We start from the raw sequence: 21,918 nt of genomic DNA, 5'->3' as shown, positions 1-21,918 counted from the left end.
TTGCAACTGGTGCAACTGGTGCAACTGGTTCCCAACTGCCTCGCAACTGGTGGTCCGTGCGTAGTTGCAACTGGTGCAACTGGTGCTTACTTAGACGAAAAGTTACCATCATAGTTGTAGGATGTTCTCGATTGAAGAGATTCTTCTTTATTCTATTCAACTGGTTGTATATATACTTTTCTAATGGGATGGTCCTGCAAGTAACTAGAATATGCTAAATCTATCCTTGCACTTGGATCTTTAAGCTTGTTCCCGCATGTTCTCCGAGTTTCTTTGAACTTCCTAACTTTGGATTGTTCAACTCCGCAGCCTTGGTTTCCTATTTTGGTCGTCCGGGATTTCTGGGCTTGACGTACCTATATGTAAACAGCACCGTCATCACCAACAAAATCCTCTATGGTCCAGTGGCTAGGATCCCGGTCTTTCACACCGGTGGCCCGGGTTCGATTCCCGGTGGGGGAATTGTTTTTTCACAGCCGTCCTCCCGGTGGGGGAATTGTTTTTTCACAGCCGTCCTCGTGGACGGACATCAATGCTTCCTTTTTGGTCACTTCGCAGTTGTGTCGTAACACTTCTTTTTTGCGCTACCACCCACACAGAAAGTGGAAGACCACGAAGGTAGGACCATGAAGATAGAAGGTAGTTAAGTGTCGATGGTTTTTTTGTTTCTGGATATATTTGTACTGCTTTTCGATTCTACGGATATATGATTGTGGTATCCAAGGTTGTAAAATAGAAAGAGGAGAATGAAACGGACATATAACATCATCTCCGATCTGATAGAAGTACATAAAGTCTTGGTGACCTAATAAAGAGCCTCACAAGAGTCTCACAGTATTTCACTGTCTCTGTCTATCACTGCTATCTCACGCTAAACACACTCGTTGTCGTATTCCAGCATACTTCCACATAAATTGAATTAGTCATCTCCGTTGTCATCCTGTTGTTGGAATAATAACTCTAGGAACAATGGTGCAAAAAGACCGCCATTTAATATCCAGCAGATATGGGATAAGCTGTTATGCTCCAATTGTAGCATCCAACATTCCGTTTCGTAAGAAATTGATAGGATCTCTTGATCTTACCCTGCACTTCATATCCTCCCTTTATGCTATGGTAACACAGATAGCTTAATTGCCGCTATCTTGATCTTAACAGCTCCAATTATACACCAGACAATGGTTTCCCGCTCTGATGATGACAGATGCTCGGCAGATCCTCACCCATCATTGGTTAACGGGCTTCTTGGGATTACAAGGATGCTATCTTGTCGGGATTTCCTTCGGACACAACGTTTTCTCTCTCGGGCACAACAACCTACCCTGCCGAAAGTTGTCTCGAACAATGCAATGTCTAATTTGTTGAATTGTTGATTTGAAAACCAAGAAGAGCTGGAACTGTTGCTCAGGTTATTGCGTGTTGGGATCGCTATGCTGTTACAACGAAGTCCAGCAGGATTCGTCACTTGCACCTGCAGTGTTGTTGCGGAGGAATTTTCTACAACAAACATAACCTGACCGCTGCTACCGTCAAGGTCAAGCGCGATTCAATGATACGCTAGATCATTTGGGATGATGATTGGATGTTGTGTCCGAAGGAAATCCCATCTTGTCTTCGATAATGCACCAATCCATAACCCTGAATACATCACCTCGACTATCGAATAATGGGGATTCAATGCTATCTTCTTACCGCCTTACTCTTCATTACTCAATCCTATTGGGGAGTTTTTGCAAAAGTGAAGATGTTGGTTCGGAGGGAGCCGATGAATGACAAAGACAACCTCACATCAAGGTTGGTTCATGCAATTGCACAAGTAACTGTATCAGATGTCAATGGTTGGATACGACACTCTATTTCATTTTTCAATCGTTGTCTCCAGCAAGATGCTTTCCTGTTAATAAACACCTTGGCTTAGTGACATAGTTATTTACAACCGATTTGTCGTAATCGTTTCTTATGGTCATCATTAGTGATGCTATGAGGATTTTATACATGAATTCTGCATGAATTTTGCGAAAGCTACTTCAGCCAATTCGAAGCAAGATGATTTTTTGACATGTCCCAAGGCATTCCAATTTCTGGTCGATGTCTGGCAAATGATGGCATTGTAAAACGCAGACCGAAGTTAGAAGTTGGGCAAAAATGTGGATTCAATACAAAGCTAAAGGATGATTTCTACTCGGCCAAGCATATTGACTGAGATCACAGACGGTTACTCTCGAATTGCGTCAACGGCTTCTTTGAGGAGCGCTAACTGCTTCTTCGGTGTGAGCGAAACTATTCTCCTGGAGACGCTAACTGCGCCTCTCGAAACGGGCAATTTCTTAGTTCAAAGACTGTAAATTAAGGCACAACAAAGTCGAGTCCCTGCAATAACAAATTCGGAGAATACCTCACAAATTGATAGCCCACAATTTACAAGAACGATTACCCCCACATTCAATGCAATACGTTATACCAAAAGATACCAGTGTTGCTGATACCGTAATACGCAACCTAGAGGGGGCAATGTGGTAAAGCACATACATCCCGGTAAGCATTGAACAATAAAAGGGTTTCAGAAAACACTCCGTGATCCAATAATGGTGGACGGTTGCGTATATCGTCATATCGATAATCTGGAAAGAAAAAAAAGAATGCAACTGAGATAAAGGTGCATGGCTGACACAAGAGTCAAAATGGTACCTGGATCGACCTGTGTCAGATGAAAACTTTTAATTAGTGGCACACAACCTCTTCAGACAGAATGGCCGCTTATCCCAGAATCGATCTAAGGGTGGAAGGCTTTCCAAAGCAATATGAACGGTCCATCTATTCCGTTATCTGAGACATACTGAGAAGATATATAATAAAGTTGAGCATCGGTTGGAGGTCATTCAACATAAGTCCATTCTCACAGTATTTTCACTGTTTCCACTTGTGTTTTTCTACTGTTTTTATCACACGAGGCAGCGACATTGAAATGTAGCGCGCTCCGGCTCATGCATCATGCATTGCATGCTCTGTTGTATTGTCTAAATATGATACTAGACCAGAGCGCGTCTACCAATTGTTCTGCTGATGATTCGAGTCTAAAGTGACGTATACTGTCCAAGGTGAAATTGACTGTTGTGCCTAAGTCAATGGAGGCCATCCAATTCTAGTTGATTCCGTTTCGACTTCAGATATGGTACTAAGCTCTCCGGCGGCGCTTTATTCTCAGTAATAGAAAAATTTTTTGCTTCTATCTATAATCTTTGTATCTTTCCAAGCCGCGCACCGTGGTAGAATTGATTCATGAATCAAAATGATGAGACACGAGAACAAATCCAGCAGTTACAGAACTAGCTGGCCAAAGCCATGGAGGTCAATAACCTCCGTGCACAGCTTCAGGCGCGCGACAGGGACAACAAATATGACCTACCTGCAGAATCTTCTCGGATTCGGAACACGTTACCAGTGCAGAACTCAAATCGAACATTAAACAGTTCACAAAAGACTTATAATACTATGAAGGAGACAAATGGACCAGAAGTGACGCCGTCAACAAGACCTTTGTGGCAGAGCTTAAACACAAGACAGTGGAAGCCCATGCCACCATCCCACTGAGATACATGGACGCTGACAAGCTCCGGCATGCAGCCCGAGTAGCAATAGAAATCTTTCAAGACCTCAAATTCATTATCGATCGACAAGGAGGTGAAGACAACCACACACGCCTGGAACAAGCAATGGAAGAATGTAGACGCCTGACCATCTACGGCTTTGCTAGTGGCAAAGAAGTCGACAATGAAGTCCGAGAAACAACAGCAAAAACTTAAGTTTACCAGTCAGTGCAAGAGAGTGGCAGCAAGAAGATGAAACTGACAAGGACCTGGCCTTCTCTCCGGAAATGGTGCAAAACATCTATTGGAGCAGATTCGAAGATCAACTGCTTAGAAATCCCTCACAACCAAGACGAGGATACTATCATGGAAACAGACATGGAGAAAGGTTTCAGCGATTCGGGAACAACCGCCCAAAATTTTTTTTTTTTTTTTTTTTTTTTTGGCGGAAAACGGAACCAGCAACAACAAACAAATCACGTGAACGATCAGAAACAACAGAACCACTAAGAACATCACCAGCGCCATCCAGTCAGACAACGGAACACTACAGTATACCGCTCTATGCATTCCCCCAGGCGGCCGACCACAGAGGTTTGGCAAAAACTGGGAGAAGATGACCAAGAACTCAGCACTCATGGCCAAGATCGGTGATACAAGAGGGAAACCGGATTCAATTTGTGACTCCTCCGGTTCCATGGAGACCACGATATTTACAAATAACAGAAGAAGCCCGGAAAGACGTCGATCAAGCAGTCCACAAATTCATAAAGGCGGGTGTGATCGAACAATCTCCTTCCCAGGACAAACGCTTCCTCCAAACTTTTTCACGATCAGGGAACCGTACAAGGCTCGTTCTATTTTGGATTGCAGCAAGTTGAACGAGTTCATTCAATGCGCACGTTTCAAGATGGAACGAATACCAGCGCTGAAAGATATCAGCAAAGCCGGTGACTAGTTGACCAAATTAGACTTGAAAGATGCCTATGTAGTAGTAGCACTTCATCCGGAATCACGCAAATATGTTTCATTCATGCACTGGGGTTTAGTGTACCAATACAAAGCACTCCCATTTGGAATGAGTGTTTCGCCTCGCGTTTTTTCCAAACTTACGCGTTTTGCAATAGAACCCTTGCGTCAGCAGGGAACCACGTTACCTGGACGACCTTTGTGTTCTGGGCAGCTCATGGCAAGAAGTGAGTCGCCATACACAGCACATTACTAAGCACTTGACCAATCTGGGATTCTTGATCAATTGGGAGAAGAGCGTGGTGACACCCAACCGACAACAACAATTCTTGGGTTTTATGTTCGACACGAAGACCATGAAGATTTCAGTACCCAAGGAAAAACTAGCCAAGCTAGCGACGCACATACGACAAGCCGATGGGAAGACATTGATCTGCCAATGGATAGAAAGTTTAGTTGGGAAAATAACTGTATTGCTACATATCCAATATCTATAGAGATATCTAGCTCGGAACTTGCGTCAAAATGGACACAATTGGGAAGCACTTTGTCCCATAAGCACTCTGGCCCGGGAAGAGCTAAACTGGTGGACCAAGTTAGCGAAGACCCGCAATAGCTTGCCAATCCGCACCTATACAAACAACAAACCAGACATAGTCATCTACTTAGACGCTTCCGACTCAGGATGAGGTGTAACCTCAAAACTAGGCGACTTTCGTGGCTTTTGGGACCAAAAGCCAAGGACCAATTCAACCAACCTACGGGAACTAAGTACAATCCTGAAAGCCCTACAAATCCATGCTCTACAGTTCCAGGGGAAATCATTACACATATACTCAGACGACATCACGGCGTTAAAGTACGCCAAAAAGCAGGAGGAACGGCGTCAGCGTATCTCCAAGAGCTCGCATTGGAAATCCACGAAGTGTGTCTCTAATTCAACCTACAAGTTCAATATTTCCATGTCAAGGGAATCGAAAACAAAAGAGCGGACCAATTGAGCAGGACCAAGATCCCAGTGCATGAGTGGGAGTTACCGCATCATTGGTACCAGAAAATAGTGGCATGTTAGGGACCCAGACAAGTCGACGCATCTGCAGCCTTTCACAACAAGAAAACTCCCGTCTACTGGAGCAAGATCAAAGACGACCCAGGAGCAACGGCAGTAGATGCTTTCCAGCCAGGCTCGGACTGGGATGGCAACTGGGACACCTGGGTTGGGACAGTACCCCGTCCCAAGTCCGAGCCTTATTTCCAACAGAGATGACTGACAACGGGGCTACACCTCCATCCACCATGGCGACGTATCCCGAGTTTTACACAAGTTCTACCAGGACAGGGTAACAGAGGCAGTGTTAATGACACCGTTGTGGCCCACGCAGTTTTGGTGGCCAATGATCCTCCGTCTATGTACAGGTCGCCCAATGGAGATTCCAATACGGAAATCATGGCATCTAATCGCATGGCACTCATCAACAAGAAACGGGCACCGCAAGGTTTATCGCCGGAAGCGGTGAAATATTTGGCAAGAAGAAACCGCAGACCGAACAATTATATGACGGGAACTGGAAAAAATGGACCTCGTGGTGCCAAACACAAAACCCGCCCATCAATCTGTCGGAATACAACGCTGTCCAGTTAGTTGATTTTTAACCGCACACAAGCATCTATCAGCCCAAACACTGAATGGTTGTCGCTCAGCTCTCGCGTCCGTTTGGAGATATACGGAGAAGGAGAAACCACCCATTGCGGAAGATCCTTTGGTGAAAGCATTCTTTGAATCCAAACACAAAGCAGAAGTCAAGTTACCAAATATCCATGATGAAATTTGGGATACGGATTGTCGTGGACAGAATAATAAGATCATAAATAAAAGATCTAAAAAATGCTGACCCTGGTCTTCCCGGGTAAACTGTCATTAACAGACAAACTCCTCTCGAAATATTTGATAAACTGATCATTAGTATAAATAGCCTTGGTCTGTAGATAGATATCAGGTTATTTTGTTCTTCAGAATTAAAAAGGTTGGATACAGTTTCAGTGTACTCTTACTGTCCGTTCCTTAGTGTATTGTCCACAATACGTCAAAACATGGGGAAACACTGAAGACTGACCACTACAACGCCTACAAGTCAAGACCATTTGTCTCTTAGCTCTCGCGACAATGTGGAGACCCCGATCAGACATTGGACGTCTGCAACGACGAGATATACAATTTAAGTTGGCTCACGAGAGACAATTACAAGGCGTAACCGTATTAGCAAGGAATCCCAAGGAAAACAAATCGAAGATGTCAAGACTGGGAGCAATTGAGGATGAAGTGTTATGTCCGGTAAAAACCTTGTTCTCATGGATTCAGTAGACAGAACGCTTACGAGAGAACTTATCTGAGGATCATTCCGTGTTCTTGAAACATGTAGACCATCCAGTGAAAACACCACAGAATATAAGCGATGCAACGGTCGCGAACTGGTTGAAAGAAGTCATGAAAGAAGCAGCTGTGGACACCCAAAGGTTCAAAGCACATTCGATCAGATCGGCAGCCAGCACGAAGGCAGCAGAAAACGGAATTCAGTTTCAAAAAATCAAAAAACATGCAAACTGGAGCTTACAAGCGAACACATTCGAAAATTATTATTACAAGCCCCGTGAACAACATGTAAAAAGCAGAGAATTACCACGGCAATTTTTCCACTTACGAAGAACAGGACCATATCTGAAGTCGAAACGCATTCAACTAGAATTGACTTAGGCACGACAGTCCATGCGTCAGTTGACGTAGTGCAGGCTGAGGATATGGTACGCACCCGCCCTTGGTACCGACGCTTTTTTTTAGCGGATCTCCCCTCCCAACTCTTATGAAAAATTGTCTCACTTGGCGTCTTGTCAAGATACAAAGATTATAGATAGAAGCCAAAAATTTTTTTTTATCACTGAGAATAAAGCGCGGCTCGGAGAGCTTAGCACCATATCCTCAGTCTGCACTACGTCAACTGACGCATTGTTGATCAATGGATTCCTTTTGGTGTAGAACGATGGTTTTGGCTAGATATATCTCGAATGCCTGGTATCTTGCGAGCACACTGTTACTCGGTTGCTCGTTCCTTTTCGAAAATCATTTTTTTTGAATTCTCCTGACATATTGTCGAGAAGATATTCGGAAAGGGATAGAACGTCTGATTAATGGCCTTTCTCGAATCTGTTTTCAGAGGCCCACACAAAATTTCTGAATCTTTGTGAGGCATGGATTCTTGATGTTCGGCTTTTAGACATTTCGTATGTTTCCCAGAGGACGCCATCAAAAGTGTTGTCAGCGGAAGGAGTACGAGCAAAACCGAAGATGGAGATTATTGGCATGATCGAATGCCACAATAACTACAGCATCGATATAGCACGAGTTGCATTGGTTGGATTCAACAGTAAGTTGTAACCTTCAGAAGCGATCTTTGGGGCATACTCGTGCTCTATTTGGACAGCCATGAGGCTTACAACATCATCCGGATCTTGATCTTCGAAGAAGTCGACTTATGCATCCAAAGAGATAGCCTCCTGATCATCGATTACCATGCGCTTTAGTATGTCTGTTACTTCGATATCGTTTGGATCGAGAGGTGAACATGTTTCCTCAGTAGCAGATTGGAGGTCCTTTTCATGTGCGCAAAGGTTTGCTGTGCTATTTTCATCCAACTTGACAGGTCTGAAAGTTGGCAACATCTGTGGATTGATACCAGAAAGCTTTGTTCTTTTCGGGCGCGTTTCAGTTTCATCGCCCGTGGAGTCTTCCAAGAGAGCTTCGGTGTTATCTGGTGGACCGCTCTCGCTTGCTTGGTACATTTACTGCCCAACTTCTTAGATTTTCTCACACGAAGTCTTCTATTGTACGTTGGTAGCATCCCACCATTTTCGTAATATTGACGCACATCATCTCCAACGCTCTTAATAATCTGTGAAATTGAGGAAGGACTGTGGAAATATATTGATTGCGGGTGATGAGTCGATACAGAACGTTATGGAACGCTTCCACTGCATTTGTGGTCCGTGCCGGGAAGTTGCGCAAAGCAGCCTTCATGTAGGAACCGCTGTTGAAGATCATGCTTCTAACTTTGGGCTGCAGCCACCATCTGATCCGACGCTTGCAGCGTGGAAACGTTCACAAGTTCAATAATTTTTGCATCGAATTCGGATTCTGAAGACGTTGCTCGAATGATATATGTCAATTGGTGAAAGCGGCTGCGTGCTTCATTCAGGCGATACGATCGTGTGGTTGCTGCTGATACGTTGAATTGAATGCATTCAATGCATGTAGGAGCCTTTTAAATATTTAAGTCCATTGACTCTTCGATTTGTGTAAGCGAGAACTGCAGGTAGAAATCTATGTATTTGAGCGGATGAGAAGTCCATCATAAGACCGAGGACATTATAGTCAACTAAATCGATGCAAGTGCTGTAAACAATGCTTTAAAATATCCTTCAAAGTATTTTTCCATCAATCCGTTCATTATCGCTTGAAGAATGACATTGCGTTTGCGAGTTTCTGGCGAATACAAAACAGAAGTGCAAAGATAATAGCAGTTTTTCAAAGTTTTGTATGTCACGTCCGTTACGATAGGAATTTTCAAAAGATTGGCGAAAGTTTTCATCGTAGGCGGAATGAGCATGATGATGAGGCACAATGTTTGCATGGATGATATAGCTCTCGTATTTCCTCTCGATTTCTGCAAAAGCTGAAAATAGGTCGCCCTTAGTAGCAACATTCATACTGGTTTTACTCTTAGTGATCTCATAGGCTACTCGTTCTCTGTGGCCTAAGATGGGGTTGATCTCACGCAAGCAAGGTGCTATGGCATCAGTTGCAGGATTGATACCGACCGTAGCTGCTTTGGCAGTCGAAACATGCCCCTTTCTGACGCTCATTCATTTTCGTTTTTCTTCTTCGCTTAGGAGCTGCGTCAAATACGGCTTGTCGGCGTTATGATTATGGATGCCTTTATGACGAAACACAGATTGGTCGCCCAAGAAAACGGAAAATGCTTCAGGAGGGCGGCCATAATGAATAAGACGATGGCCACACCCCGCACAACCTTTCTCCAGCTGCTTCTCCAGGGCCTTTCATCGACATTAGGTCGAAGCTGCTATCCATGCAGCCGACACTGTCCATTCTTGCGCACAAAATGGCCGCAACATTTCCTCTTGTATCGTCGTATCTCAGCTTTCGACTTCGAGTACCGGTTGCTGTAACCTTCACGCATGGCCCAACCGATGTCAAGATTGAAGTCGACGTATGCATTCTTTGCAGGATCAAATTTTGCTTTGGCGACCTCTTCGAAGTCTCCATTGGGGATTCTCTTGTTGAAAAACGTAACTGGAATGCCTGGCATTTCGAGTTGTAATTTCGGGACAAAAGCGAGTTTATTTTCAGGATGGAGAGTGCAGCAACAAATAATTTTGTGATTGTCCTTGCAGAGGGGCAGGATTTTTCGCTGCCACCCATATGCAGTGTCCTTCTTTTGCTGCCTCATTGATCACAACGAAACGCAAAAAAACCAAGAAAGAACCTTATCACAAACTCTTGTATACTTCCTGAAATTATCCACCAGCTTACCCTGATCAGGCGTACTCTCCTCATTTCTCTATGAATTGTGTTACATATTTCATCTTTTAGTTGGTAAATCTCCTTATTTTCCATTTTATATCCTATTGTAGTATTGTATATATTTCAACATTCTGTCCAAGTATTATTGGCCTTTTTCCGCAGAGTCACGTATATCTACACTCGGTAGACTCTTCTTGCAGTCCATTCAAAAGACATACGATTTCCATACCAGCTGCATATAAATAGCGGCCAATTTGGATGGCCTCCTTTATATCACCACCAAAGGAAAGCTGGAAATTATGGTATCTTTTCAATACCTAGCTAATTGGTCATGTATCCTACGGCCTAGCATATTTCTCATTATATGCAGCTGTCTAGCAAGGCATGCCTGTGTCTAGTGGTGATAACTGTATAGGACGGTTCTCTACAACCATCCACGTTCGTTTGTAACTTTTTACAAACTATCAAACAAAACATATAGCAACTTTGCTTCTTTCACCTGGACTTCTCTGCATTTTGCCTTCAATTTCTGTGAAAACACTTGATCTATGATGGTTACCGCAAGTGAGATAACCTGAAAAACCCTCGAATGTTAAAAGTTATGAATTCTTCATTTTGACGTCGGTTTAACCGAAGATCCTATGACAGTTTATGATAAACCAAAACAAGTTTATAGTTTTCCCGCTCTTGGCGAGGACCACGCATCGTGTCGGGGCAGGGCAGACGCGGGCAAAACGGGAAGGGTAATGTATAAAAATACATTTTTGAAGGGGGCGGCGCACTAGCAGGCACCACCCGGGACGGAGGGATGCTTCTACATATAGAGAGGAGACTTGCTTGGATAGAATTATGCACTTGCAAGCAAAAAATACTTGTCAGCCGCACGCACGCCATAGAATATGAGTAAGATTTTGTGTAGAGCATGCAAGAGATCACAGAGCACAGGGGAAGACGCCAGAGAGCAGAGAAGCTGTATGCAAAATTCGGTCAAGAGGCATATGTAAACATGCTTCAATCTGCATCAACGGTGGTCAATCGTTCGCAATCTTAGAAGATTTGATGTTCTAGCTTGCCATATCATTTCTCTGCATTATTTCTGTAAAAGATGAAGAAAAAAAAAGAAATGTAGGGGGATTGCTCATTTTATAGGCATTTCAACAAAAACTTTTCTGTTATCAGAGACAGTGCTTTACATCCGGAACACCGAATGCTGTTTCGCAGTACAATATCTTCTATAAACCGGCCCAGTGACATGTAAGGCCCACGAATCTTTCTGTATTGTACCGTAAGTACAACGCTATTTGGAACTTTCAATCTTCTTCCAGGAGCTTCCACAGAATGTGTTTACCTCTAAGCCTATCTCGTAAGTGTTCAAAAGTATACTTTAGATAGTGCATCGTGTCGAAACAGACTCGCGTGCCACTCCCAACCCTGGATTTGCTTCCGCCATCGGGATTCCAAATTATGCAAAACCTGGTTATGCATCCACCATCGAGGTTCCATATTCCATCGAAATTCAAGGTTTACTGTTAACAGCGGAAGGGTAATATCTTCAGGTCATTGGATATACCTTATTGATTACTTGCGGTTTGGAAGATTCGTCAATATTGAGGATAGGGAAGCATACATGCAATAGAGTCTGTGGTGTGTGAATTGTCGCTGTATCATGCAGCTTCGCCATCTTTGTCTGGGTTCCAGAGCCGTAGTCTTAAGATTAGGCATTGTAGGTGAGAACGATCCGGATGTGAAAATAGGACTATCAAAATGAGCCTATGCTCAAGAAATTCGACGTTTGTGAAATATTTTCAGTGAATTTGAAGCGTTGTGCTACTCGCTCGGCCTTCATAAACCTGCATTCTCCGGCGGTTTGCATCCGCAAGCACTGCGCCGTCGATTTGCGGTTTATGCAGACCGCCGCTCGATCGAATTCACTCTTTGATTTGGTGCTAGCGCTCCTGCGTCGCGGTGCACATACGCCCGCAATTTTCGGTTTAATTCATAACAGTAGCGCTCACCTCTTTATCTCCTGAACATGTTGGAGCGCTCCTGGCGTCGCGATGCGCTTCGCGTAAAAACGCAGCGAGGTTCGGGAATACAGATGCTGAATACCCAAAAATTTTCAAAGTCGAGTTCCTCGGATTGTTTTTTATTGTTAGTTAGTAATAGAGTCTGTGTTTGGTAATTTCCATGGCGCAGTATAGATGTCCATACAGATTCTGCATACATAGACGAACATCGTTAAAAAATGTGAAAATCTAGATCTAATGGAATTGCTCAAAATGCTGATTAAAACTGAAATGAGCGTTTCCAGTTGTTGGAGGAGTTACTATCGACGGTTCTCAGTAGATGGACATGTGCAAAGTTTAATACCAAGTTTCATGAAAGAGCGCATGTTGACGAGTAAGAACATCTTAATGGTAAATAAGGTACAGGGAGACGCTATGGATTAACCTGCCCTAAGTACCCTTTTCCAAACTCTCTTTGTATCGACGAAGTTCCTCCACTTCCGCTTCAAGCGCTGAGCATGCGATATCGACTTGCAAGTTTTGGCTAATAAGATCAGACCACCTGTCTTCAAGAGATCGCAGAGAGCCTGCAGCTTGTGTCTGCAGCAACTGAACAGTAAGATCCTCTAATTTTCATCTCATATCCAAGAGAATTTACCTGTTCCGCTTTACGTTCTCTGTTTATCTCTCTTATCTTGGCACGCGTATCCTCCAGACTTGCTTGTAGTTGCTTGAGATATGCCTCTAACTGATAGTTATGTACACGCCACGCGTTGGCACCATATTTTGACAAAAGTTCCAGATTGAAAGTGCTGAAAAAGACTTGTCAGCAAATATATATATATTGTTATATTGTAAAGATTATTACCTCACGGCTTGAGACTCGAGTTGGGCTTTTGTGTTATCGACAGCTGCTTGCCATGCTTCTACACTTTCGTTTTCGTCATCACCAGGCCCTTTCAATTCATATCTCGAAATGTCGAGCACATTCAACGGTTCCTTCTTCTTTAATCGTTCCCACTCTTCCTTCAAAATATCGCTGGTTTGAAACAGTTCCACCTGCATCGGTAATCTCGAACCATCACCGCCTTCTTTCCGCCGCATTCGTCGTAGCTCTTGATCGATGAGACGATCAACTGTTGCTTTCATGGCTGTTAAAGTAGCGAGTTAGATTGACAGTATACCGGCAGAAATACGCAAGGCTACCTGGATCTTCGATTTCACGATCAACGTCTATGACTCTGCTATTAGTATGCTAGCCGCGCAGATTTGTTGATAGACCAGTAAATTCATACAAGGAAGTGCAACAACATCGTCGTCCGATCGTGTTGCAGACATTGAATTTGTGCTTGTAATCAATGCATTGCTGGACATTGCGCAGTATCTGAGGAAGAGGAAGGTGGAGTTAATGATTTTCCGTCCCAAATATAGGTTGTACTGGGAAAGAACTTTGTATTTGAGCTTTTTCCAGAAACGAGCAGAATACTTTGGTCTTGATATCAGATGTTTATGCTTTTGAGAACCATGCTCACCTGTGATCCCACAGAGCAGAGATATTGTATAGCTTATCTTTGCATAAAACTGATGTCCGAACCTAATACCAGATTCGGATACATAGCGGTGCCCAACTGCTTTCCATCCATCAACCACGTTGTATACGGTTATTGCTAGAGAAGAGCTTTATGTTCAGCCTATGTGCTTAATACCCCAAGAAATCGATTAGCAAGTCAAGAATTCGCAGATAGCGCCGGTTCTCGGCATCGTCCTTATATTCACTTTAAGAGTATCCCAATACCATCCACTGCAGGTGCAGAAACTGTAACTGTCAATAACTCACGGTAACTACAGCCGCAAAGCCAAACGCATATCGGGAAGCATTTGCGGTACAAACGATGATAAGTCATTTGCGCAGATGCAGCGAGACTTGTCTCTGGTCTGTAGACAGATAGTAGGGACTCATGAACAGTCAAAAACTGCGTAGCCAGTTAATGAATATGGTTTACAGCTGCGAATCTATTACTTGCACCCGAGGTAGTTGCAAACTCTGATATTCGCCACCAGAAACCAGTTTGTATCCCGCATATCGTCTATCTTCTCCAGATTCGTCCCCAAATCCGGAAACCTTTCGTGAAAATCAGAGCTCACAGCTGCGATGCTCAGCAAATTTATAAGCCAATTCATAGGTTTTTTCCCATTCAGGCCTGCATATAAATTCTCCTGTAACAAAGAAAGCAATGTATGTGTACATTTTTGCTCAGTACACTTTGATCTGAGCGCCATCTCGTTCAAGTCGCAAACTATACTTCAGACGTCGCTGGCTCATTAATAAATTATCGCTGCTGTATTCCGTTATAAAATCAATGCAAATATCTCGATAACATAAAGTACAATATATGAAACTGTATTAAGCTGAAGCCGACACAGAACTTGTACACTCGGTTTCCACCTTTTGCTTCAAATTCAAAAACCATCCCACAGCTTCCACACGGCGTATATCCGACACAGCTGAGCCGCTTACAGTCTCAAATACGATCTTGAGACTGGCTGTACGCATGGCGGATGTAGGCTGTTGCAGTATCAAATTTTCAATGTTCGATAAGAGCTGACCCAAAAATGGACCAAGCGACAAAGGCTTGATGAGATCGATTAATACCGTCAGATACTGTGGAACTTGAATGTCATCTGACGGCCGTGAACGGATCTTGTCTAGCAGAAACTCGGTCGCTAGCCAAGCTAAAGCATCATCCACTTGACAAATAGATTGTATCATGGTGGTATATGCAAAGCGCAGCTGTTGTAGCGTCATGGGCTCTGGAAAACTCTGCATATTCATGTTCGTGAGCTGCTTGCAGAATAGCTCGATAAATTACAACATTACCTCCAATAAAATAGTAGCGTAGATACCAGCCAACTCGCGAGAAACAAGCTTTTGCGACGAGAATATAGCCAGCACAGCCGCGTGGGCGCTCTCATATAAGTCCTTATTCTCGTTCTTCTTCCACCTCAATATTGGATAGATGGCTGGCAGGATGTAGACTTCCAGAACATGATCATCCAATTGTCCAATGACTTGCTCTACTAGGTTTGTGTAAAATAGCAGCCTTAGTTGTTGAATTGGAGAGAGTAGATGAACAGGAGGCGTAGAATCGTCCGTATAACGTGGTGGAGCTTGCATCAAGATATCATAACTGTATTAGATCGTTACTTCCCCACCATACGCCAAAACAACTTACCATATTCTCTATAAACTTTTGAAAGCATTTGATTCAGTTGACATGTATTCTCATCATGCAAAAGGTATGCGACTGCATTTGTCAATGTTTCTTGATATGCTGTAAATCCAGATCCAGAGCCAAGCCGATCGGTGATAAAATGAAAATTTGCAAAGCACGATACTATATCTTGAGCTGCTTTGTCCACTTAGCATCAGTATATATCCTACGTAATATGTCTACTTGCCAGCATATTCAACTTCCATGAGGCCCTTGCCATTCACCAAGTCCACTGTGATCGCCTTAAAGATAGCAGTATATGCAAAAAGCATACTTTTGAGTACAGACCAGGCTGCATCATTTATCTCTTTGAATTGTTTTTTAAGATCTGGTTTGGTAATGAGTCGATCTGCTGGCTAGCAAATTTACAGCATAGCTTCAGAAAATACCTTGACTCATAAGTATTTCATTGTTATCTCTATGAAAGCGGTCCCAGTCGATGCAGATGTTGTAAGAGTAGCCAACAAACCTTTTTAAAAAAGTAAAAAAAGTTTAAACACAATGAAATTCTCATAGCGATAGATGACATACCTATCTAAGGATGCTTGGAGCGTCGTAACAAACTCGTGATCGTGTTTCGCTTCCAGGGCTCTTCGTATCACTGCACTGAGCGCTCTAGAGACTCGTCCAATTTCCTTGTGCAAAGGTGAGTTCAAAAGCTTTTCTAGCTTTTGCTTGCACTCTGCAGTGTTGTTCAAGCTATGAAACATTTGTGTACCGCCCCAAATCTGCTGGCTTGTCAATAGACATGATACCAATACGCGCAGGAAACCATGTGCATGGACGATATCTAGGACGTCTGCAGGTAAACTAGGTAGACATTGCCCGGCCATATATGCAATTGCATCTATAAACAGTTAAAATCCGAAAATACGAGCGTTTACATTTCAGTATAGAAAGAACGATTCCTACCTTGCAGCGTAACCATCAGAGATGCATGCTGCGAGAACAATCCATGATAAACGAGCTCATTCAGTTTAGTCACAAACAACGGTTCGATCTGTTTACGAAGAGACCGGATTCGCTTCGATTTAACTTGCACAAATTGAAGCATGCGGCTGTAGGAGTTGTTCAATTGTTTGTCAAACAACTTCTGAAGCTTGCAATGAGCACTTGTTCCTTACACAATTCCTGCCAATACAGCGATATTTTCGGGCTGGAGAGAGTCCGTCACCAAAGCCTGTGCTAGCTTTACTGTCGTTTCAAGAACTGAATCGGCACGGCTTGCAGGCTGCTGCTTAGAACGAATATCGACCACATGTTCCATTACAGTCATGATACTGGGAACTGCCTGGGTGTATCCCGTTTTCATGCGCAGATATGCGTCTAGCAATGTTTCGCAATGCTGGACCTCGAACGCGTTAAGTAATGTTGTTTGTGCTAGAAAATGTGCCACACAAGCGTCTATCGTATCGTTCATTTCGTACATAAGCTCTGGAATTTTGGTGTACTCTTCCATTGCCTGGTTCATCGTGTTGGCAAGCTCGATATCTGAGAATTTGGCTGGCCCGCAGCCTGTAAGCGCAAGCAATCCAATCCAAGCGTCTTTGCGTACTGAGATGCTTGTACTAGGATTCAAAATCACATTCCGTTGCTCAGTTAGCACCTTTAAGAGTTGGGGTTCCACGTTGGGTATCGCGTCAGGTGCTCCAGACAAACGTCTTAGCCAAGCAGTCCACAGACTGTGAATCGCGCTCGTCGTCTCTTGACTGTCGTCTCGACGTCTCACAGCAAGTAAGCTTTCAACAAATGCTGGAGTAAACCATGTAAGTGGAAGGTGATTGCTATATTTTGCTAGTCGGCTCAAGTGCTCTGCAATCTGGAGATAGGGTTCGTTTAGAACGTTCAGACTCGTACACAAGCTGTAGAACTACAAGCTGCTGCTGCATTACCTGCTCGTCTTTCAAGGAGGAGTATTGAAGTATAGCAGTGTAGCTATCCGAGAGCTCCTTCGCCAGTGTCTTCAAATCACTCTTGTCATTACTCATTATTTTTATGCGGAAAGAGACAACTTCGATGGTTGCGGAAAGCTTATTATTCACTTCGTCTGTGCCACGTGAAATTGTAAAGCAGAACAGAATCCTGCTTACTCAGTTTCCTTGTCCTTTCCCCACAAAATATCACACAAAGTCCCAATGACTGACCCAGCAAAGCTCTACCAAAAAGCCTTAAAATACTTTGTTCTTACGAAATACAATCAAGCAGCTGCCAATTGCAACAAGCTAATTGCTCGACTGCCCACACCATCCTCCCAGGACGACCACGTTGAGCTTCGCCGTCTCACCTGGACATTGTTCCTCAACATTTCCGCAAAGCTTCGCAGTGACCCAAAGCTACTTGGTCTCCCCACACACGACTCGAACGAAAAGTACTGTCGAGCTGTTTGGGAACTCTTGCTTGAGATTGGCTATGCTGGTGATCCCAGTCAGTTAGATCCTCGGCTGGTCTCTTCCAGGTAAGGACAGCAAACGCATCCAGTTTATTTTTGCAATACTGAATATTCACGTGAGATGTATATAGCATGGTTCTTTGCCTACAATTTTCTGCTGTCAAAGTCGCACGGGAGATCGCAGAGCAATGGTACGCCAGCTTACCAGACGTTACAATCGAATACCTAGTACAAAACCAAGATATGAGCAATCCAGTCTACGCAGCATGCATGAACACAATTGAAATTTATTTGCTCAAGATATTGGGTGGCATGGAGGATTACCACTCTGCAGCCGCCTTTCTCGAATATAACGGGTTTATTTCTCAGGATAAAAAAAAGGTGAGATGGTATATGCAACATGAATTAGCATCTGGGTGTACTTACTATATGCGGGCATAGATCTTGGAAATGCGACTAGAACAACTAAAAGAAGCAGCAAAGGAGCGAGAGCGCAAAAAATTAGCCCTTGCCAAGGCAAAAGCAGCCGAATTGGAAAAAGCAAAGAAGATGGAGCTTGTTCGGCAGCAAGAACAGGAGCGGCTCAGGAAAGCGGCAGCGGCAGCATCTATACCATCACCACCACTAGAGGTCGAAAGTTCAGTGCCATCAGCATCTACGAATGTGTCCGCATCAAACGAGAAACAAGAAGCACAGAGAGAGATACAGGCTAGGTCAACATCCAGTTCTAGCCTTGTAAAAAGAAATCAAATGGCTATACTTGCCGATCGGTTGCTGTCCATGATCAAAACGTGGTTAAATCATATTGTCTCAAACGGTTCGGCAGCATACATGACGATATTGTTACTTGCATTCAGTCTCATCGCTGTACTACGAAATCAATCTCGCTTCCCTGTCGTCAAAGCACTAATTTCTAAAATATGGCAAACGGTTCAAATGGGTACAAAAGTCACATATCTTTAAATAATAGATTCTCTCTTTTCTACTTATTATTATTAATCGTTTTTTATTTGTCTCTGCCTTTATATGCAAAACGATTCACCCATCAAGACGTGGAACCTCCAAATATTCCGCGATTGTCCTCCCAATGGATATACGTTTGATGCCAATTCATCAACTGTGCTCTTTCTTTTCGCTTGACATCTTACTTATTTCGCTTCCTCAAAGTCGCATGCCTTCAAGCTGTATATTCTCGTTAGATTTAACCCAAGCGTTTATACAGATAACAGAATGTATCGGCTTCCAATCCGGAAGTTGCTGTAATCCTCAATATATAAACCGTTGGTGACCTCGCATACAATGAGCGTCAGAGTAGCTAAGTATTTTTCGAATCCATTTCTTGCTTTTTTTGAGCTACGTAGGAAAGAATATTGGAGAGGTAGCCAATGCAAAGATAGTACGTTTTTGGGAGCATGTCTTGGGTACATACACTTGTGTATCCTTGCAACGGAGTGCGGAGTGCTCTTGTTCCTTTTCCGTCTTCCTTCCAGCAGGTGGTCTCACGTTTTTCCTCCTTCCAGAGCTCGGCTTTGCGCCTCGAGGTTACTCCTGTCAAGAATGCTTCAGAATGGCTCTGGACAGCCGACTTTAATCACGCTTCACGATGCTGTCACCGACTCGCCTGTGTATCGAGCAAATGCGTTACACTTTGACGAGCAAGTGGAACTCCTCGAAAAGTGGCTCGACTCGTTATCGAAACACCTGAGGCAATACACAGAAAAGCTGAATAGTAATTATGAGATACAATTTCAAATGGCAAAAATTGTTTTTTTGACAGGCAATGCAAATGCAGAATTTAACCTGGAAACGAATAATGTGTGCAAGAAGACGATACCGACGGGTATCGATGATACATTGATAGGTAAGGAATGATTTACAAAGTGGACGTGCCTGATTTAATTAGAATGCTAGATTCCAACTTCACGGGTGCGGTGATACGCAGCTTCTCTGATGCTCTGCAAACGAGCTTGGCGTTCAAGACAAAGCTGGCAAGTGGGCTTGGCCGGACTTGGCTCTTGATGGCTGCGCCGACTAAATTTGTGGCATGGTTACATGCGTATAGGTATCCGATCTCGAAGACAACTTTATCCAGCCGCTTGCGCAGTTTGTAAAGACCAACTTGAAGGAGTACAAGGTCCGCTCGCACTAGAATCGTAATCAGCACTTATCATCATTGCTCACTGCCTGGTTTAGGAGTTTCGGAAGCAGCATGAAAAAGCTCTGGAGAGATATGAGGCACAGCTGTATAAATATACGTCGCAAAGTAAAACAAAAGAAGCATCTGCCCTGAGAGAAGAAGCGTTTCGATTGCACGAAGCACGGAAACAATACTCTCGGTTGTCAGGGCAACATGTTATCCGTATTTTGCAGTTTCGGTCTCAACTTGAACACTGCCTCGTTGACAGCTTCTCCTCCGCGACGTTGGCGCACATGCACGAATGTGAAGGCGGGCAACAATTGTGGCAAAAACTCGACGCAAGTTTGGTGTCATGGAAACAATGGTTAATAGATGTACGTTTATAACACAAAACGAAAAAGAGCTATTCTTAGCCCAACACGTTGACGGCTAAATCAAATATGGCTGCTTAGGATCGGAATACTTGCGATTATCAGCTGCATAAGCTATACTCTGCCCGACAACAGCTACAAGCAGAATTCCTGCAAAGAGTACATCCTCCGCGCGATCTTGAAAAGTATGGACCTCTCGGTACCGTTCCCGCCGGCTCTTCTATGAGCAGTCGTCAATCTCTCGATTTCACCATGAACCAAGCGGACGAGAATCACCCGAGCTTCAAATGGGGCTACCTTTTTACACGTGTGTCGCGGCTATCATGGGCGCGGAAATGGTTCTTTTTGTTTGACGGTTACTTCGGCAGTTGCCATATACATACAAGCGGAAAGCTCAAGGGTGCAATTACAGTCACTGAAAAAGTATCTGTGCTTTTATGCGACATTAAACCTATCTTGGATGGTGATAGGCGGTTTTGCTTTGAAATTGTCTGCGCTCAACAGTAAGTCTATGAAACAATGCAAATCGTTTGAATGCATGATTGATCTGACAAAGAATGGGCGCAGACCTTCGTTTGTGCTTCAGGCTGAAACTGAGGAAGAGATGAAAGAGTGGATGGGAGCCTTTGTAAGTGCAAAGCGGAGCTCCGTAGATAGCGAGCATATAAACAGCAGAGATTCTACACGCACGTACTCTCCCACGAACGAACGAATTTCCGATGCTTCGTCCATCTCACTAACAACGACCAATGGCTCCGTTGAGCGACAAGACTCGTCAGTCGTCATGCTGTCGACATCATACGACAAAGGAAATATCAGCCTATCCACATCGACCTCTCTAACTCCTTCGTTGGTATGCGAAGCAGCAAGACAACAGATCAATGCCAATTCATCACCCGTGCCGAACTCCCCAGCAACTCCTAATCAATCTTTTGTTTCATCAACAGTCAATTCCAACGTACAAATCAATAACTCCTCCAGCACAAATACATCCTCTTCGTGGGGTATACCGTGGACACTCGTGCCAAGCATGTTCTCTAGTTCCAGCGACGATAGCGAGCGCCCACCAGCGTCACCCATGTCTCCAACTTTCCCCTCATCCATTGCAGGCAATGAATATGACGGTCACCCTGTCGTTTGGCCACTGCACGCCGATGATAGCAACACACCTAAACCGGACATGACTGGATACACTGCAGCTTTAGAAGCTCGTAACAGCGAACTACGAAATCTTTTCGGAGGTGTTTCTGCTTCTGAGGTTGTCATTGAAGGTAAAAACTAGAAGGAAGCATGCACTTATTGCTATCCTTTGCCCGCTCACGCAAGAATAGCATTTATTGGATCGCTTAAAAAGAAGCCAAGGGTGCAAGAAGAAGAGAATGTGCCGTCTCCAACGACGCCGACTACACCTGCCGACACTTCTGAGCAGGAGTTAAGCGCGCAGCTTGCAGGTTCTGCAGCCCCTCCAACGTCTGAATTCGGATATTCTTACACCGGAAGAGCATTTGTCACGCAGGATACTTTCTGGTTCTATAGCTGCGTACTTATGACATGCGTAAATACGGTTGTTTAGGTTTTTTTTTTTTTTTTTTTT

At 43.8% G+C, this 21,918-nt stretch overlaps 11 protein-coding genes and 1 non-coding gene across 12 annotated transcripts; 7 read left to right on the top strand and 5 right to left on the bottom strand.

Moving 5' to 3' along the window:
- Positions 1-390: 390 nt before the first annotated feature.
- Positions 391-462, top strand: VTP01DRAFT_t65. Its single transcript has one exon. It is a non-coding gene; the product is annotated as a tRNA-Glu (tRNA).
- Positions 463-3,397: 2,935 nt separating this feature from the next.
- VTP01DRAFT_2383 (uncharacterized protein) lies at positions 3,398-3,803 on the top strand (the record flags this gene model as incomplete). The annotated part of the gene is made up of 2 exons (XM_069380838.1): positions 3,398-3,434; positions 3,499-3,803. 2 exons carry the CDS (start codon positions 3,398-3,400, stop codon positions 3,801-3,803), a joined length of 342 nt encoding a protein of 113 aa, XP_069237886.1.
- Positions 3,804-4,203: 400 nt separating this feature from the next.
- On the top strand, positions 4,204-4,545 carry VTP01DRAFT_2382 (uncharacterized protein; the record flags this gene model as incomplete). Its single annotated transcript, XM_069380837.1, has 1 exon — positions 4,204-4,545. One exon carries the CDS (start codon positions 4,204-4,206, stop codon positions 4,543-4,545), a length of 342 nt encoding a protein of 113 aa, XP_069237885.1.
- A 696-nt stretch (positions 4,546-5,241) lies between these two features.
- On the top strand, positions 5,242-5,823 carry VTP01DRAFT_2381 (uncharacterized protein; the record flags this gene model as incomplete). The annotated part of the gene is made up of 2 exons (XM_069380836.1): positions 5,242-5,481; positions 5,629-5,823. The coding sequence occupies 2 exons, from the start codon at positions 5,242-5,244 to the stop codon at positions 5,821-5,823; spliced, it is 435 nt and encodes a 144-aa protein (XP_069237884.1).
- A 2,258-nt stretch (positions 5,824-8,081) lies between these two features.
- VTP01DRAFT_2380 (uncharacterized protein) lies at positions 8,082-8,390 on the bottom strand (the record flags this gene model as incomplete). Its single annotated transcript, XM_069380835.1, has 1 exon — positions 8,082-8,390. One exon carries the CDS (start codon positions 8,388-8,390, stop codon positions 8,082-8,084), a length of 309 nt encoding a protein of 102 aa, XP_069237883.1.
- A 593-nt stretch (positions 8,391-8,983) lies between these two features.
- VTP01DRAFT_2379 (uncharacterized protein) lies at positions 8,984-9,470 on the bottom strand (the record flags this gene model as incomplete). The annotated part of the gene is made up of 2 exons (XM_069380833.1): positions 8,984-9,090; positions 9,161-9,470. The coding sequence occupies 2 exons, from the start codon at positions 9,468-9,470 to the stop codon at positions 8,984-8,986; spliced, it is 417 nt and encodes a 138-aa protein (XP_069237882.1).
- Positions 9,471-9,688: 218 nt separating this feature from the next.
- Positions 9,689-9,934, bottom strand: VTP01DRAFT_2378 (uncharacterized protein; the record flags this gene model as incomplete). Its single annotated transcript, XM_069380832.1, has 1 exon — positions 9,689-9,934. One exon carries the CDS (start codon positions 9,932-9,934, stop codon positions 9,689-9,691), a length of 246 nt encoding a protein of 81 aa, XP_069237881.1.
- A 1,422-nt stretch (positions 9,935-11,356) lies between these two features.
- On the top strand, positions 11,357-12,088 carry VTP01DRAFT_2377 (uncharacterized protein; the record flags this gene model as incomplete). The annotated part of the gene is made up of 4 exons (XM_069380831.1): positions 11,357-11,403; positions 11,475-11,512; positions 11,560-11,692; positions 11,959-12,088. The coding sequence occupies 4 exons, from the start codon at positions 11,357-11,359 to the stop codon at positions 12,086-12,088; spliced, it is 348 nt and encodes a 115-aa protein (XP_069237880.1).
- Positions 12,089-12,605: 517 nt separating this feature from the next.
- VTP01DRAFT_2376 (uncharacterized protein) lies at positions 12,606-13,529 on the bottom strand (the record flags this gene model as incomplete). The annotated part of the gene is made up of 5 exons (XM_069380830.1): positions 12,606-12,755; positions 12,814-12,967; positions 13,024-13,306; positions 13,362-13,388; positions 13,451-13,529. The coding sequence occupies 5 exons, from the start codon at positions 13,527-13,529 to the stop codon at positions 12,606-12,608; spliced, it is 693 nt and encodes a 230-aa protein (XP_069237879.1).
- Positions 13,530-14,559: 1,030 nt separating this feature from the next.
- Positions 14,560-17,415, bottom strand: VTP01DRAFT_2375 (uncharacterized protein; the record flags this gene model as incomplete). The annotated part of the gene is made up of 9 exons (XM_069380829.1): positions 14,560-14,976; positions 15,034-15,323; positions 15,389-15,562; positions 15,615-15,755; positions 15,817-15,896; positions 15,959-16,274; positions 16,340-16,485; positions 16,552-17,246; positions 17,320-17,415. The coding sequence occupies 9 exons, from the start codon at positions 17,413-17,415 to the stop codon at positions 14,560-14,562; spliced, it is 2,355 nt and encodes a 784-aa protein (XP_069237878.1).
- A 147-nt stretch (positions 17,416-17,562) lies between these two features.
- Positions 17,563-18,779, top strand: VTP01DRAFT_2374 (uncharacterized protein; the record flags this gene model as incomplete). Its single annotated transcript, XM_069380828.1, has 3 exons — positions 17,563-17,882; positions 17,948-18,197; positions 18,258-18,779. The coding sequence occupies 3 exons, from the start codon at positions 17,563-17,565 to the stop codon at positions 18,777-18,779; spliced, it is 1,092 nt and encodes a 363-aa protein (XP_069237877.1).
- A 594-nt stretch (positions 18,780-19,373) lies between these two features.
- On the top strand, positions 19,374-21,897 carry VTP01DRAFT_2373 (uncharacterized protein; the record flags this gene model as incomplete). The annotated part of the gene is made up of 7 exons (XM_069380827.1): positions 19,374-19,677; positions 19,728-19,855; positions 19,879-19,950; positions 20,010-20,327; positions 20,406-20,827; positions 20,892-21,595; positions 21,656-21,897. The coding sequence occupies 7 exons, from the start codon at positions 19,374-19,376 to the stop codon at positions 21,895-21,897; spliced, it is 2,190 nt and encodes a 729-aa protein (XP_069237876.1).
- Positions 21,898-21,918: the final 21 nt, after the last annotated feature.

The sequence above is a fragment of the Rhizomucor pusillus genome (assembly GCF_041956525.1).
Source record: "Rhizomucor pusillus strain CBS 183.67 unplaced genomic scaffold VTP01scaffold_12, whole genome shotgun sequence".
NCBI lineage: Eukaryota > Fungi > Mucoromycota > Mucoromycetes > Mucorales > Lichtheimiaceae > Rhizomucor > Rhizomucor pusillus.
Note: the sequence above shows the minus strand (reverse complement) of the source record. Positions and strands in the feature narration are given on the sequence as shown.